The sequence below is a fragment of the Mastigoproctus giganteus genome, chromosome 5, assembly GCF_048544385.1.
Source record: "Mastigoproctus giganteus isolate SK-2022 chromosome 5, ASM4854438v1, whole genome shotgun sequence".
NCBI lineage: Eukaryota > Metazoa > Arthropoda > Arachnida > Uropygi > Thelyphonidae > Mastigoproctus > Mastigoproctus giganteus.
The window spans coordinates 185,093,014-185,106,124 of record NC_143579.1 but is presented as its reverse complement, the minus strand read 5'-3'; the positions used below and the strand labels follow the sequence as shown (position 1 = coordinate 185,106,124).

Sequence of the window (13,111 nt, the reverse complement as noted above, 5' to 3'; positions counted from 1 at the left end):
AAAATTCAGATTAAGAGCTGGAAATTTATGGTGAAATTTATAGGGAAATCCTTTTGTTCTCAATTCGTTTACTTCTATTTTACATTCGCTATGCGGAATGTAAAATAGCATTAGATTAATGAGAAATTGGCCAGGACCAACCATATAGGACGTTATAACGTGTTGGGACGTTAAAAAGAGGGTCGCTATAAAGGGCTTCGACAGCATTTAAATTAGTTATTATAAGCGCCTGCAGCTTTTATATGAATGCTACAGACCTTTGGATAATGATTTACTAATTATTTTATTTTATAATTTAATTATTTCATTCAAGTATTTAATAATTACATTTAATTTATTTTTAATTAGTTTATTTATTAAATAATTTAATTAAACAATTGACAAAAAACGAAAGCACATTGCTGATATTTGGTCGGTGCCAAAAATGTTAGTTATGCTAATACCTGCGAGAATTTGATTGAAAACTTACCATTAGCTAGCATCTCTGGGTCTCGGTTATCTTCTGATTTCAAAAAATATGGAAACACATCGTTCCAGCTCCATCCAAATGCTCCGTTACGGTGCCATTCGTCATAATCTCTTGGATTTCCACGGATGTAAACCATGTAATTTATTGTACTTGAGCCTCCAAGCACCTTTCCTCGTGGCCACTGACTACGCTGGTTAAAATAAAAGGAAATAAAATAAAGCAACTGAATGTGACGAATTTGTCCATTATGTTGTGTCGTTAACTAGATCTGGAGTGGCCCAAGCGGCTCCTTGAGGATCGATGTGTGGTTCCTTGAAACTTTGTCTGTTTTTACATATAGTGTGTTTTACCGATTATCATACCCACCCACTTTTACACAAGTTAAAATTCAAAATTTTTCATTACCCTGCATGATACATGTATAAAATTTCTTAACTCGACTATGGCCTGCCTATCGGAGAGATCAAGTGTGAGAGTACAGAAGCACACGCGTTTGAATGGACCGTAGTTCAAGCCCACTTGACTGCGAAATATGGTTAACGACTGTATTCATTGTCTAAATGATTAATTGTAAACTCCTGTGACCTAGTGATACATACTCGCGAGTAGTATAGTTGGTATAATCACTGTCCTCCCCACACCGGCTGGAAAAGACCTGAGTTCGAATCTCGTCAATGACACATGGAATTTTATGGGTTCTTTTCACAACATGGCCGAGTTTTTCGATCTCAGGAGTAGCAAGGTTTTTGCCCCCCCGGCAACAGGAAAGTTTACCAGAGAACATTACCAATTTACGTACATATTATAAGGCACAATATGGTCTAAGTTGCTGATGCACCTAAAACCCTACAACAAACAAACAACTAACCAATCTATGATCTAGTTAATGGTCATGCCAAAGTATAAACAGAATTTTTTATTTTTAAATGAATTTAACATTTCACTGCGTTTATGGATAAGGGAGGTGGGAGAGAGAGAGGCATTTCGAATCGTAATACTCGTTCCTATTCTGTATCTACCGATATTTACAATGTATGACAATCTCCAAGTAAAAGGGGGAAGGTCAGTCATCACTCACTTTGAGCTGAGATGACGGAAACAGAGCAGTGGCCGTGTTATCAAACAGGTTCTACGAGGTTAAAAAAAAAAAAAAAACTATTTATTAGGGTCACCTGGAAAGTTATTGCATGTGTTCTGTAGTCGATTTGCCTGCTTTGCTAGACGAAAAACTCCGTGTTCAGGGGAAAAATACCTTACTATCTCTGCCTGAAACCGACTAACTGTCACGGAATGAAAAAAAAACCCATAAATTCCTCTCATCATCGACGGAATTCGAACCCAGGCCTTTTCCACCCCATGTGAGGAGGACTGTGACGATAACGCGCAGACTCCACGAGGACACAGTAGCACATCTAATGTATGATAGCCCGGAGTATAACATGAATTTTTTCCCCCCTTCCAAAGAAAAAAGAAATGGCGCGTTGCCGATTCGGTACGTTGTGGATATTTGGCCATTGCTGATCATTTCGGTACGTTTGCTACCTCACTATTATTGTTCTATGTGACTAATTGCGTCCATATCCTTGCAACGCTGTCCACAGGAGTTCAGTGATGTCTTAGAATGGGTATTTGAACATTACTTGTGCAGGGGAGGATTAGTAGTTGCAAGGGAGGCACAGGAAATGTTTAAAGCCCCCCCCTTTTTTTTTTAACTACAGGTATCCCTTGCCGATCGCAAGCTGGCAAACCCACAAACGGCAAATGTTGAATTTTTGAATATAGTGTTTTCCATACAATCTTGCGTCAAAATAAATAAATCCGTATTTTGAATATGCAACTGCCAAAAAGCACAATTTAAAAAAAAAACTTTTTTTGTAATTATAATGCAGACTTTTAGTTCCTGTTGGTTTTATTATTTTTATATGCCTTCCATCTACTACTGCTAAACAGTGAAAAAAAATTATCGCACTTTTCGGACTCTATACATCGTTCCACAATTTTTCTTGGCAATTGGCATGAATATGACGGGTTCTTCCCAGCTCACACTTCTCTTACTATACCGTTGCGGTACCGATTTTTTAAGAAGAATATAAATCCAGAAACGAACAACCACTTCCCAAATACCTGAACCAGTTATTGTCATCGTTTATTAGAATCACATTTATAAGAATATTTACGGTATGAAATATTAATTATATCTAATATTGTAATACGAATATAATACAGTAAAATTCCATTACTGCGAACTCCTTGGAGGTGCACGAATCATTTCGTTGTACCGAAAGTTCGTAATGAATGTCGTTCAAAATTGCACCCACATAGATGCACTACAGTTGAATAAGATTAGTAATTGTAATGTATTTTATGCTGAACCAGAGGACCGTTATAATAATAATAATAACGGAAATCATTCGAGAGCTGGAATTATTTTCGTTGTAGTGAAACGATATTCGTTGTAATAGGATTTTACTGTATTCACATTCTACATTACCCTTATTTACTGTTCTGTACAATTATAACTATTGATTATATACATAACAATAAATTACAAAATATGTAACAACCTAGCACATTATGTCTAAGTAATATTTTTTTTATTTTAAGTTAAATCAAAATGTTGTTTATAAAGTTAAATAACATTTCTTTATGTGATTATTTAATTAGACTTACCTTAAAATTCATGCTAATTTTTCAGTAGGAAAAACAGCTTTTCGTATCAACCTTCGATTGACACTAACAATTCATCAAACTCTGACACTGAGATGCGAAAGAAATTAAAAAACTTAAGCTATCTTTTCGTATACTTTGAAAATTTAGATGGGACGTTTCTTCCAGTAATCATCGGCTCACTAGATGTGTTTGGGGATACTCGTGCAGAATGAAAGAGGGGAGAATGATGGGAAGGGACAACTGTTGGTTGGTTGGTTGGTTATTTTATTTTATTATATATTTTTTTATGGCTCATCGGCAGTTAACGCCATAATACACCAAATTATGGAAGGGACAACTATTGATATTTCTTTCAATCTCTTAATGTGAAGCAACGTGGAACTCAACACGTAAATATTGGTTTCTTATTTGTCTTATGAGGGTCTTGCAATGCAAGATTGATTACTGCCCGCAGAAGCCAGGTATTGGGCCAGTACCAGGAGCGGGAGTGCAGTAGCACACGCTCTTTGAGTAGACTGGGGTCAAGCCCCTGACTGCTGAATACGGTCGATCTGCCAACCCGCACTGGACCAGCGTGGCAGATTATGGTCCATTTCCCACAGCATGAATTGTTGAGGAGGCTTCCATCCTGCAGTGGGTTGATAATGGCTGCACTTTACCTTTTTTTTTTTTTTTTTTCGGATAATAATGAGTGACAGTACTTTGTCTGAAGAACAAAAGCAATGGATATTGACGTAAGGTAAGAGAGCGAAATTATTGAACGTGAAACTCATTACTAAGCAATAAGATCATTTATTTAAAGTACAGTACAGCATATTGTCGAAATAACGGCACTCCAAACGGAATATTCGAGCTAACCGCACATTGAGATCGGATGTTTACATACAGAGCAGATGTCCTGCAGTGCGAAAAAAAGAAAACGCCTCCTCTGCTCTCCGCCAGTTTTTGGTAAATACCCTCCGATATTTTCGGCCTTCAAAGCGGCGACCAATTTGAGTTCTGTTTTTTGGGCAGTCGTACCCAACCCTCCAATTCATCCCAGAAGTTCTCTGAGCTGTCCAGTCCAACTTTTCGATAATTATGAATTCAAACCAGTTCATCACAACGCCAGTAGTATGACGTGGAGTGTTGTACTGCTGATACAGGTATGGGCCTTCCCTACACATCTTGTCTACACATCTAGATAGACCTCGGCATTTATAGTTTTGTCCAAAACAATCAATGGTTCCAGGCCAAACCATAAAAAACAGTCTCGGATCATCATACTGCCTCCATCAAACTTTATTGTGGAGACGATACAGTCTGGCAGGTAGCTTTCTCCGGAAATTCGCCAAACTCAGGAACGACTGTTGGACTGGTAGACTAGGTACCGTGATTCGTCATTCCAAAGTCACTCGTGGGTAGCACAGTAGGTAGAATCGCTGCCCTCCCCACACCGGGTAGAAAAGACCTTAGTTCGAATCTCATCGATGATGTGAGAAATTTTTATAGGCCTTTTCACGAAGTGTCAGAGGTTGTCGGTCTCAGGTGAGTGCAGCATAGTTTTTCGTCCAGAAAATAGAAAATCAACCATAGAACACACGTAATTTATGGACAAAATACGCGGCGCAATATGATCTAAGTCGCTGAGGTACCTAAAACCGTACAACAAACAAACAAACAAACAAACAATCCGAAGCAGCTTTCCAATAGTCTACGGTCCAAGAAGGTCGGGACTTACACCAAGCTAAACAGCGTCTGGCATTAGTCCGGATTATTAGTGGACGGCTGAAATAACCCATACTATGTTGTAGTATCCTGCATATTGTACTGCTGTGACATCAGAGGCGGATTTAACGGCGGGCGCACCGGGCGCACGCCCTGGGCCCCGACTTCTGAAGGGCCCCTAAAAACCACAACTTTACACTTTTTTCTAATGACACCAAGTTTGGTTTCATATGTGCAATTTTAATTACGTACAAATTTACAATCGGCGGTAAAACCTGATAGTATGTTTATATTCGCTTATTTTCATTATTTCATTAATGAAATAATGAATTTCACTACGCTGCATACTATACACATGCTACGCTGCATAGGCCCCGTGCGGCTGCGCTACCGCTCATCAGAGGAATAGAATCGTATTTGTTCCTTTGTACTTACAAAGGTTCTCCTGCAGTGCAGACTTACGAAATACGTGTATATTGTTGAAATTATATTAAGATAAAATTAATTCCTGTTTATGAATAATCTTTGAATTTTAATTAATCATTAATTTATTGCACTATTAACGAAAAATCTCTTCTGTAGTATTCTAATCATCAGACTATTAAATTTTTATATTTTTCTTTTCATTGATAGGCTACCAATGGTAGCTAGAAAAATGAAACGACATCTATCAGGGGCTGAAAAAAGACAAATTAGAAAAAGACGCGAATATAATATAATACATATATTGTACATAAAAATATATGTATAATATATGTATATAATACATTTTTATGTATTATATGTATATAATACGCGAATATAATACATTTTTATTGGAAATAAAACATTAATAGTACATAATATTTTTTATTTATTTAAAAAAATGGTTAACATGTATTTTTATTTTCCCTCTCTCTCTTTCTTTTTTTTAAGGGTCCCAGTATTTTCTTCTGCGGCCGGGGCCTCAGCTGACCTTAATCCGCTTCTGTTAGTCATTAACTAAGAGAAGTGGATTAAGGTCAAGTAATTAACTCTTTGTAAAAAGCAAACGTTTAAAATTTTTTGTTACAATTTGTTTCCTGGGTAAACAGCAATAGTAACGAATGGGCCTGGAGTACTGGGGTCCATAGTTTATAATATACGTAAGTTAGTTATAATCCAGTTTAATACAAATATATACTAACAAAATCAGTAGCTTTCGAGACGCGTGTCTCTTTGTCAACTGACAAATTAAATACAAAAATACAACGAGCTGAGTGAGGCACATTAATCATGCGTCATTGTTGTTGCACGGACGTGCGCTGCTTTCTACACCACTGATCATCCAGCAATAAAACGATTGTCTCTAGAATGGGATGTCTTACGCAGCAATGTGGTATATCGCATCACCTGTAGAGACTGTAACAGTTGCTACATAGGAGAAACATCAAGGCGTCTCCAGGATCGCCTCACGAAACACGACAGAGCAATCCGGCTTGCCGAAACTGACTAGTCCACTTTCTTATATATTATTTCCAAAAATTCTTGGAAATAATATATTTCCAAGAATTTTTATAAAACTTAGAAACCCAGCAGAATCAATTTCATTTTCCAACTTTCAACAACCGGTTGTTGGAAGTTGGAAAATGACGCCTACGTAGCGGCCAAGTACCTCGTCATCTAATACGTGACACCTACGTAGGGGCCAAGCAGCATTGTCTGCAGGGCCCATCTTCCCTGTCAGCCTCTTCCTTCTGTTTCCTACCCTCCAGTCTCCCCTCCCCATGATGTGGTTCGCTGATAACTTGTTCTGGACGGCGAGTCCCAGAACAAGTTATCAGCGAACAACATTTTCTGCACATGACCCAACACACCTTCGAATGTCTGTCCCGATACAACGCACACCCGCGGAGATGGGAGAAATTCCAGAAGCCGTTGGACACCAACACCTTACAACTAGAGGGTCTGAAGGGTCCCCAAAACCCCAACCTTACACTTTTTTCTAATAACACTAAGTTTGGTTTCATATGTGCAATTTTAATTACGTACAAGTTTACAATCGGCGATAAAACCTGATTTTCATTATTTCATTACTACGCTGCATACACATACTATACACATACTACACTGCATAGGCCCCGCGCGGCTTTTCAGGGACTCAAATTGTTCCATCATTGCACCAAATTGTAATTTAAGATCGGTGCACTCCTTACATCGATCACCAAGAAAAGAATCCCCAGGTGAGGTAGGATTAGTCACCAGGTCGACCTTGGAAAACATGTATTTTTAATATTGTAGTTTTAAATGTTTTCCACCAACCTTATGTAGAAATAAAACACAACGAAAACGAAAACTGGAATCCCGATAACTTGTATTTATAATAAATTATATTTGCCTGTATTTACAATAAATTATATTTAACTTTACAACTAAAATATACATTAAAATATACCGGGTTAAGAACAATAAAACCATAAAATACATTAAAATATACTAAATTAAAAGCGATAAAACCATAGCTTTCGAAGGCCTTCTTCTTCAGCGGTATTTTCTTTGTTCTGCGGTGCATCTTTAAATACCTGCAGGTTCACTGTACTCATCACATGTTCCGTTATCTTGTGTTATGGAACCGGAAGTGGCTCGGGAGTGGGTTATATGGAACCGTTCATCCCTTCTGAGGATAGTAGCCTCAAAGAAGGGATGGATCCGCGTTCCTCTATCTCTATTAATGTTCACTGTGGAACAGATCCGCAAACTCTCGAGCCACTTGCGATCCCAGAACTTATGCGCCCGATCATATATGTATTTTTAATATCCCTGTCTCTCTCTTTTTTTAAGGGGCCCAATATTTTCTTCTTTGCCCGTTGCCTCAACCGACCTTAATCCGTATCTGGCTGACATGTATCCCAACAGTCTCATCAAGAGCCTGTATGTGCTGTGACAACGTCGACTTACTTTCTTAGCGGACGAGCCTTTGCAGCTGTCCTGTCGCGTTCCGTCAGCCTTTCCGCTGTTTTTCGGGTAATTTCGTGACAATTCAGTGCCCGTCCGCTTCGTTTGCAGGTAGCATCACCAATCGTCAACCTAGAGATCTTCAGTGTCATTGAAATATACTTAGGGATCTATTTAGACAATAGTACTCACAGTCGTACTACTGTCTCCAAGAAGGCGTATGAGCATATTTATAGTTCTCTGACGCGTTGTGTTTAGGTAGGATGTGACCGGCTGTCAACTAAGGGGTATCCAGATATTAATGATAGGGCACGCTAGTAGAGGACTTCCAGTGTGCGCCAATTCTGAGCAGAGCTTACAGTGCAGCAATGTTGAAGGCACTTGCTGAAGTCATCGTATCCCTATAAACTATTCAGGAGTTTCAGGCTGCTCTTGAGCTGTATTTCCTTAAGTCTTCGAGAATGGGACATCCTATTCACTGTGCAGCTTTTCTTTGCTCTTGATATTGGACGGAAACATTCCATGGCATTGAAGGTTATCGAGTCTGTAGTTCTCAGTTTGACTGTTTGCATGTGTTGTGGGGAGGTACTTTATCTCTATTGAAAGTAATGATTAAGTGAAAAGTTGTTGTGGCCTCTTTGAGCGTATTTTTGTGCAAGAATAAGAATATTTTTGATTATGAGCTGTTTTCATGGAGGATTTATGTGGAGCGTATGGCTGCCTTCATCTCTCAAGAGATGAAGGATAACAAATAACCCTGATTCAACAGAGTTCCTGGTTACCCTGTTGAAACTTCTCAGCAGTCAGTAATGAAACTCCGAAAAACCTGCTCAGAGGTTTTGCAGGGACTAAAGACCTTTTCATGATGTAAGTAGTAATACTATATATGGACCTGCAGTAGAAACGTTACTTACTTTTTCAATCATTCCAAAACAGGCTTTTTCTTGGGGTTCAGTCTTATATGCCCAGTCAACCTCAGTAAACTGTAAGCTGCCGGCTGCTACGGGAATGTCGGTGATTGCATGTTCGGCTCCTCCCGCTTCCAAAAGGAGTACTTTAACTGAGGGATTTTCCGAGAGCCTGTTAGCTACTACCGCTCCTGCTGATCCTGCTCCCACTGAAATAAAAATAATATATTCAGTTTATAGTTGTAAAATCCTCGCCGTCACGAAGTTAAACAGATTTATTGATTACTTTGAAAAAAATACATTATATAGTTTTGTAGATAATCTTAAACAAAATTGCTCAAGTACATTTTAGAACTCTTTATTGTAGACACATCGCCATTTGCAACACCCTTCGCGGCTACAAGCCAGTAGTTTTCTAGATGGAATTAATTTCCCCCTCCCCCAGTTATTACTGTTATTACCTTTATGAAACGCATTTGTTTACCTGGCTGCCTGTAAAATACTGAAAACTTTTTGATCAGCAGTAGATTTAGTAATCTACTAAGATTTTGTCTCCCATGCCTCTTTGCGCGCGATGACATATAGACGTGTCGTCATTCTGTTGCATCACCAGTGATGATTTTTTGAAAAAAATCAGCGAATAAAACTAAGATAAGCTTTCTCCCCCCCCCCCATTTCTAAGCTGTAATGTCGTGTATTCCACTTCCTGATAAATATTTTGCAGTAATTGCATTAAAGATGTACTCTTTTAAAAATTTTCTGGTATGCTAAATAGGTCTGTCAGTTTTTTATAAAGGCTGCCTGGGGATAATTGCGAAGACGATGTCTTCGCAATTATCCCCCGAGGTTTAGAAGCCCAGCTATTACAGTATCTCAACTCCCTTTCACCCTGCTTGCAACTTCCCGGTAGAAAATTACGATCTCTTGTCTCGAGGGTGAAAACACACATCCCTTTCTTTTTTACGAAGTGGCTCGATATACCGCATCACCTGCCATGATTGCGACAGCTGCTATGTGGGGGAAAACTGCCAGGAAACTCCAGGACCGCATCTCAGAGCATGAAAGGGCCATCCGGTCTGCTGACTCCGAGCAATCTGCAGTTGCAGAGCACTATTGGTCCATGCAGTACGACCTCAATTCCCGACCTGATACCGAGATCATTCACCAATCATGTCACTACCATCAATGGTTGAGGCTCGAGTCACTTCATATATCCGGATGCCATAGTGTTTTCAATCGCAATAGAGGCGTGCGCATGCACCCAATCATAGAGGCGTTTGACGGAATTTGACGTGTTTTCTGAATAGATTTAATCTCCTCTTCATAAACTAAAATTCTGATTTTAAGTGGGTTTGTTATCTTTTCAACAGATTCAAATACTGCTGAAATTTCTAACTGTACGGTTAATTTTGTAACTTCAAACCAAAAAAAAAAAAAAAACTGATTTGCTGTAAAATCCATTTACTGTAAAATATGTTTCTAATTCTTTTAGTATCTCAATAGTGATGTCTAAACATTAGACACCACTATTTTTGGTTTTGGCTTGTACAGTATTCATTTAGAAGCACATCTCTTTAAGCAGTATATCGTGCCAAAGAATAATACTGTACTACAAATAAACTTAATTTTTTTAACAACAATTTTGTCTTATTTTTAGAATGATTGAAGATGATTTGCGTTTATTTACTTCGGGCCTTATATTAAAGCGCTGTCACATCAGGTCGAAACCGACGACTCACTAACTCGACTCTGGCAGCGCCGCTGCATGCCAGTCTTTGGGAATTTATTTTCTGTGTTAAAATATATTTACAGTACCATGTGTTTAGGTAATCCTTGTAATATCACACAATCGAGTTTTGATAACAAAATTCCAACTCATTGTGAACTTAGCGCCATGGTGGTTTCGCTATTGGGCAAATCCTACTCCTTCCGCGTGAGATCTACGTCGATTGAAGAGGGACATTTAGAAATTCCTTCAATGATGGGTTACAACCCAGACCTCTCTATATGAATGAAGCGATGTGGCTATACGTTTGTCCTCTTATCGAGGACTGATATAAGTGAATATCGTATAATTAATATTATAATAAGATAATTTTCTTAAGGTAGCACAGATTAACATTATTTTCATTTCACTCTTATTTAATGTATTAAAAATTATGAACGAGTATATTTAATGTTTTATTAAATCGACGAATATATATGTTTTATTTAATTAAAGTGGATTCTCCATAAATCCAGCCTTGTACTCTACTCCCGCCCCCTTCCACTCCAGTCCAGTCCATCATTCTATCCGATCCTTGAATTTGCCACGGGCGAGAGTTAAGATTATGGTAATAGATTCCTAATATTTTCAGAACACTTGTTTCTTTAGATACCTAAACACACTTCCTCAATAATTTTTGATTTAAAACAAAATATTAGTTTTCATGGTTGTTGCGGTGATGGACCATTTAGTAGTGAACTTAAGAGCACAAAGGGTAACAGTACTGATAACACTGGTGTTGCGGCTAGTAGAAATTTCTGGGACTGTTGGTTAAATCTCCAGCTCAAGCTGGAGATTTAACCAACTATTTTCACAATAAAATCAATATTATAGAGCAGTGTTTGCCAAACATTTTTAGTGCAAAAATGTTTTAGTGCAAAAAACGGAACACTCTTTATCCTGTAATGTATTTACGGAACACTTATATTCTCTGTGGCTATTTGATTTTTGAAATAAAAGTTATACAATTAATGCTCAAATATATTTTATTTTTAAAATCAAAATAAAACATAAAATATCATCAGGGCACAATTTCTATCAGGAAAACACGTATAAAGTATTATCAAAATCCATTCCAAATTAATAACTGTGTTCTACATAAAACAGTTTAAACATACAAACATTGAGCGAAATGTCATATCCAGTACGTGATCTGTCAAAATAGGAAAAAAATAATGTTAAATTATACTCATACAAAAAGTGTTGTACGCTTCAGATATTCAAAATTTAAATTGGAAAAACGAAATGAAGATTTTTATTATGGGAAACGTTGTTATAGAATATAGAGTATCCTCTCTGCTATAGCATCTGACAACAGTGCAGATGCTATAGTAGATGAGACCCTGTCCGTTCCCTATTGCCGTGAAATGATTTGGATTCTATTGGGATCACAGAATTTGTAATGCTTTATTTCACCTTTGCACAAATACGTAACCTCTTCGATTACATATTTTGCACTTATATCGTTGCAAATAGCTCGAATTCCCGTGGTTCTGATAAAGTGATCAACTATATAGGTACTATGACTATTAATATTATTAATAAAAAAAATAAATAAATACAGAAAATATTTAGAGAAGAATATATGTATTAATCATCCTATGTAATGTATATTCCCATCTTTTAAATTCTCAATTTGCCCTTGCTTGCAGGGTCTGGCTTTTTCCTGTCTGCAAACTATTTTCTATTTCTCTTCTCTATCAGAGGCCTATTTTGAGACGCTTTTTATCCCAAAATTTAAACCATGGTTTGGGGAATGGCATACATTTTAAATAAATAGCATTATACTCTCTATTTAAGCATTTTTTTTAAATTTATTTATTTAAACTGCGTAGTGCAATACCAAGGTATCTCATGCAGTGCCTCCACATTTTGAGATGGATGCGTTTGGTAGCAAACGTTTTGCTCTGTACAAATTAAGACTATGCTTTACCTTGCCCAGTAATGCCTTAAAAATAGAAATTTTTAACTTCTTTTAAATTTACTTAAGAAAATTGAAACTTCTTTATTTTTCGCAAAATTTTATTATTTTCATCGCCTCATTATATCACTGAAATAACAGTACATCTTTGAATTTTTAATTTTTTTAATTATAAGATTTTCATCTTATAATTCAAATGATAATTTAAATATGCTTTAAACTTAGTTAAAATCATATTTGTATAACTATATATAAATAGTGTTAAGTGTACACACACGATATAACATACCGAAAAATTAATCAATAAAAAAATCTTTGGTAGTTGAACCAAAACACAAGTTAAGCGAATATAGAGGCTGCGTAAAAAAACAACAAAAGTTCAGTCTTACCTATAATGTAATCGTATTCGTTATCCCAGGTCTGTCTGGTTTCGGGAGTGATGACAGTAGATATTCGAGTATATATGAGGATTAAAGAAGGGGCAATAGTGGCAATTGCCGTCAACAGATCGAACATGTTCAAGGTCACACTTGTTCTCTTTGGTTGAGTCTGGTGATTGAATGCAATAGCTTAATTAACAAAAATGAAAATCCACACGTATCGCAGAACAGATTCACGTGTTTCGGTGTGAGAAAAAGCATCACTACCGTGTTTTGTAGTGTCCTCAATCAAAGCAGGTGTGGTAAACTGGCTCACGGGCTTAGACCTGGTCACGACACACATATCAACTTAACTACTCAGCATCCGCATTGTATTTC

The 13,111-nt window shown here is 37.3% G+C and overlaps 1 protein-coding gene across 1 annotated transcript in view; it reads right to left on the bottom strand.

The window, feature by feature from the left end:
- LOC150085923 (glucose dehydrogenase [FAD, quinone]-like) overlaps nucleotides 1-12,767 on the bottom strand; it is an 88,149-nt gene extending 75,382 nt beyond the window's left edge. Inside the window, exons 1-3 of the mRNA XM_090374742.1 lie at nucleotides 12,743-12,767; nucleotides 8,674-8,876; nucleotides 470-659 (exon numbers count right to left, since the gene is read on the bottom strand). Of these exons, the coding sequence (XP_090230868.1) occupies nucleotides 470-659; nucleotides 8,674-8,685 (202 nt within the window). The 5' untranslated portion in view covers nucleotides 8,686-8,876; nucleotides 12,743-12,767. The remainder of the gene's footprint in view (nucleotides 1-469; nucleotides 660-8,673; nucleotides 8,877-12,742) is intronic.
- Between the last annotated feature and the right edge of the window lie 344 nt (nucleotides 12,768-13,111).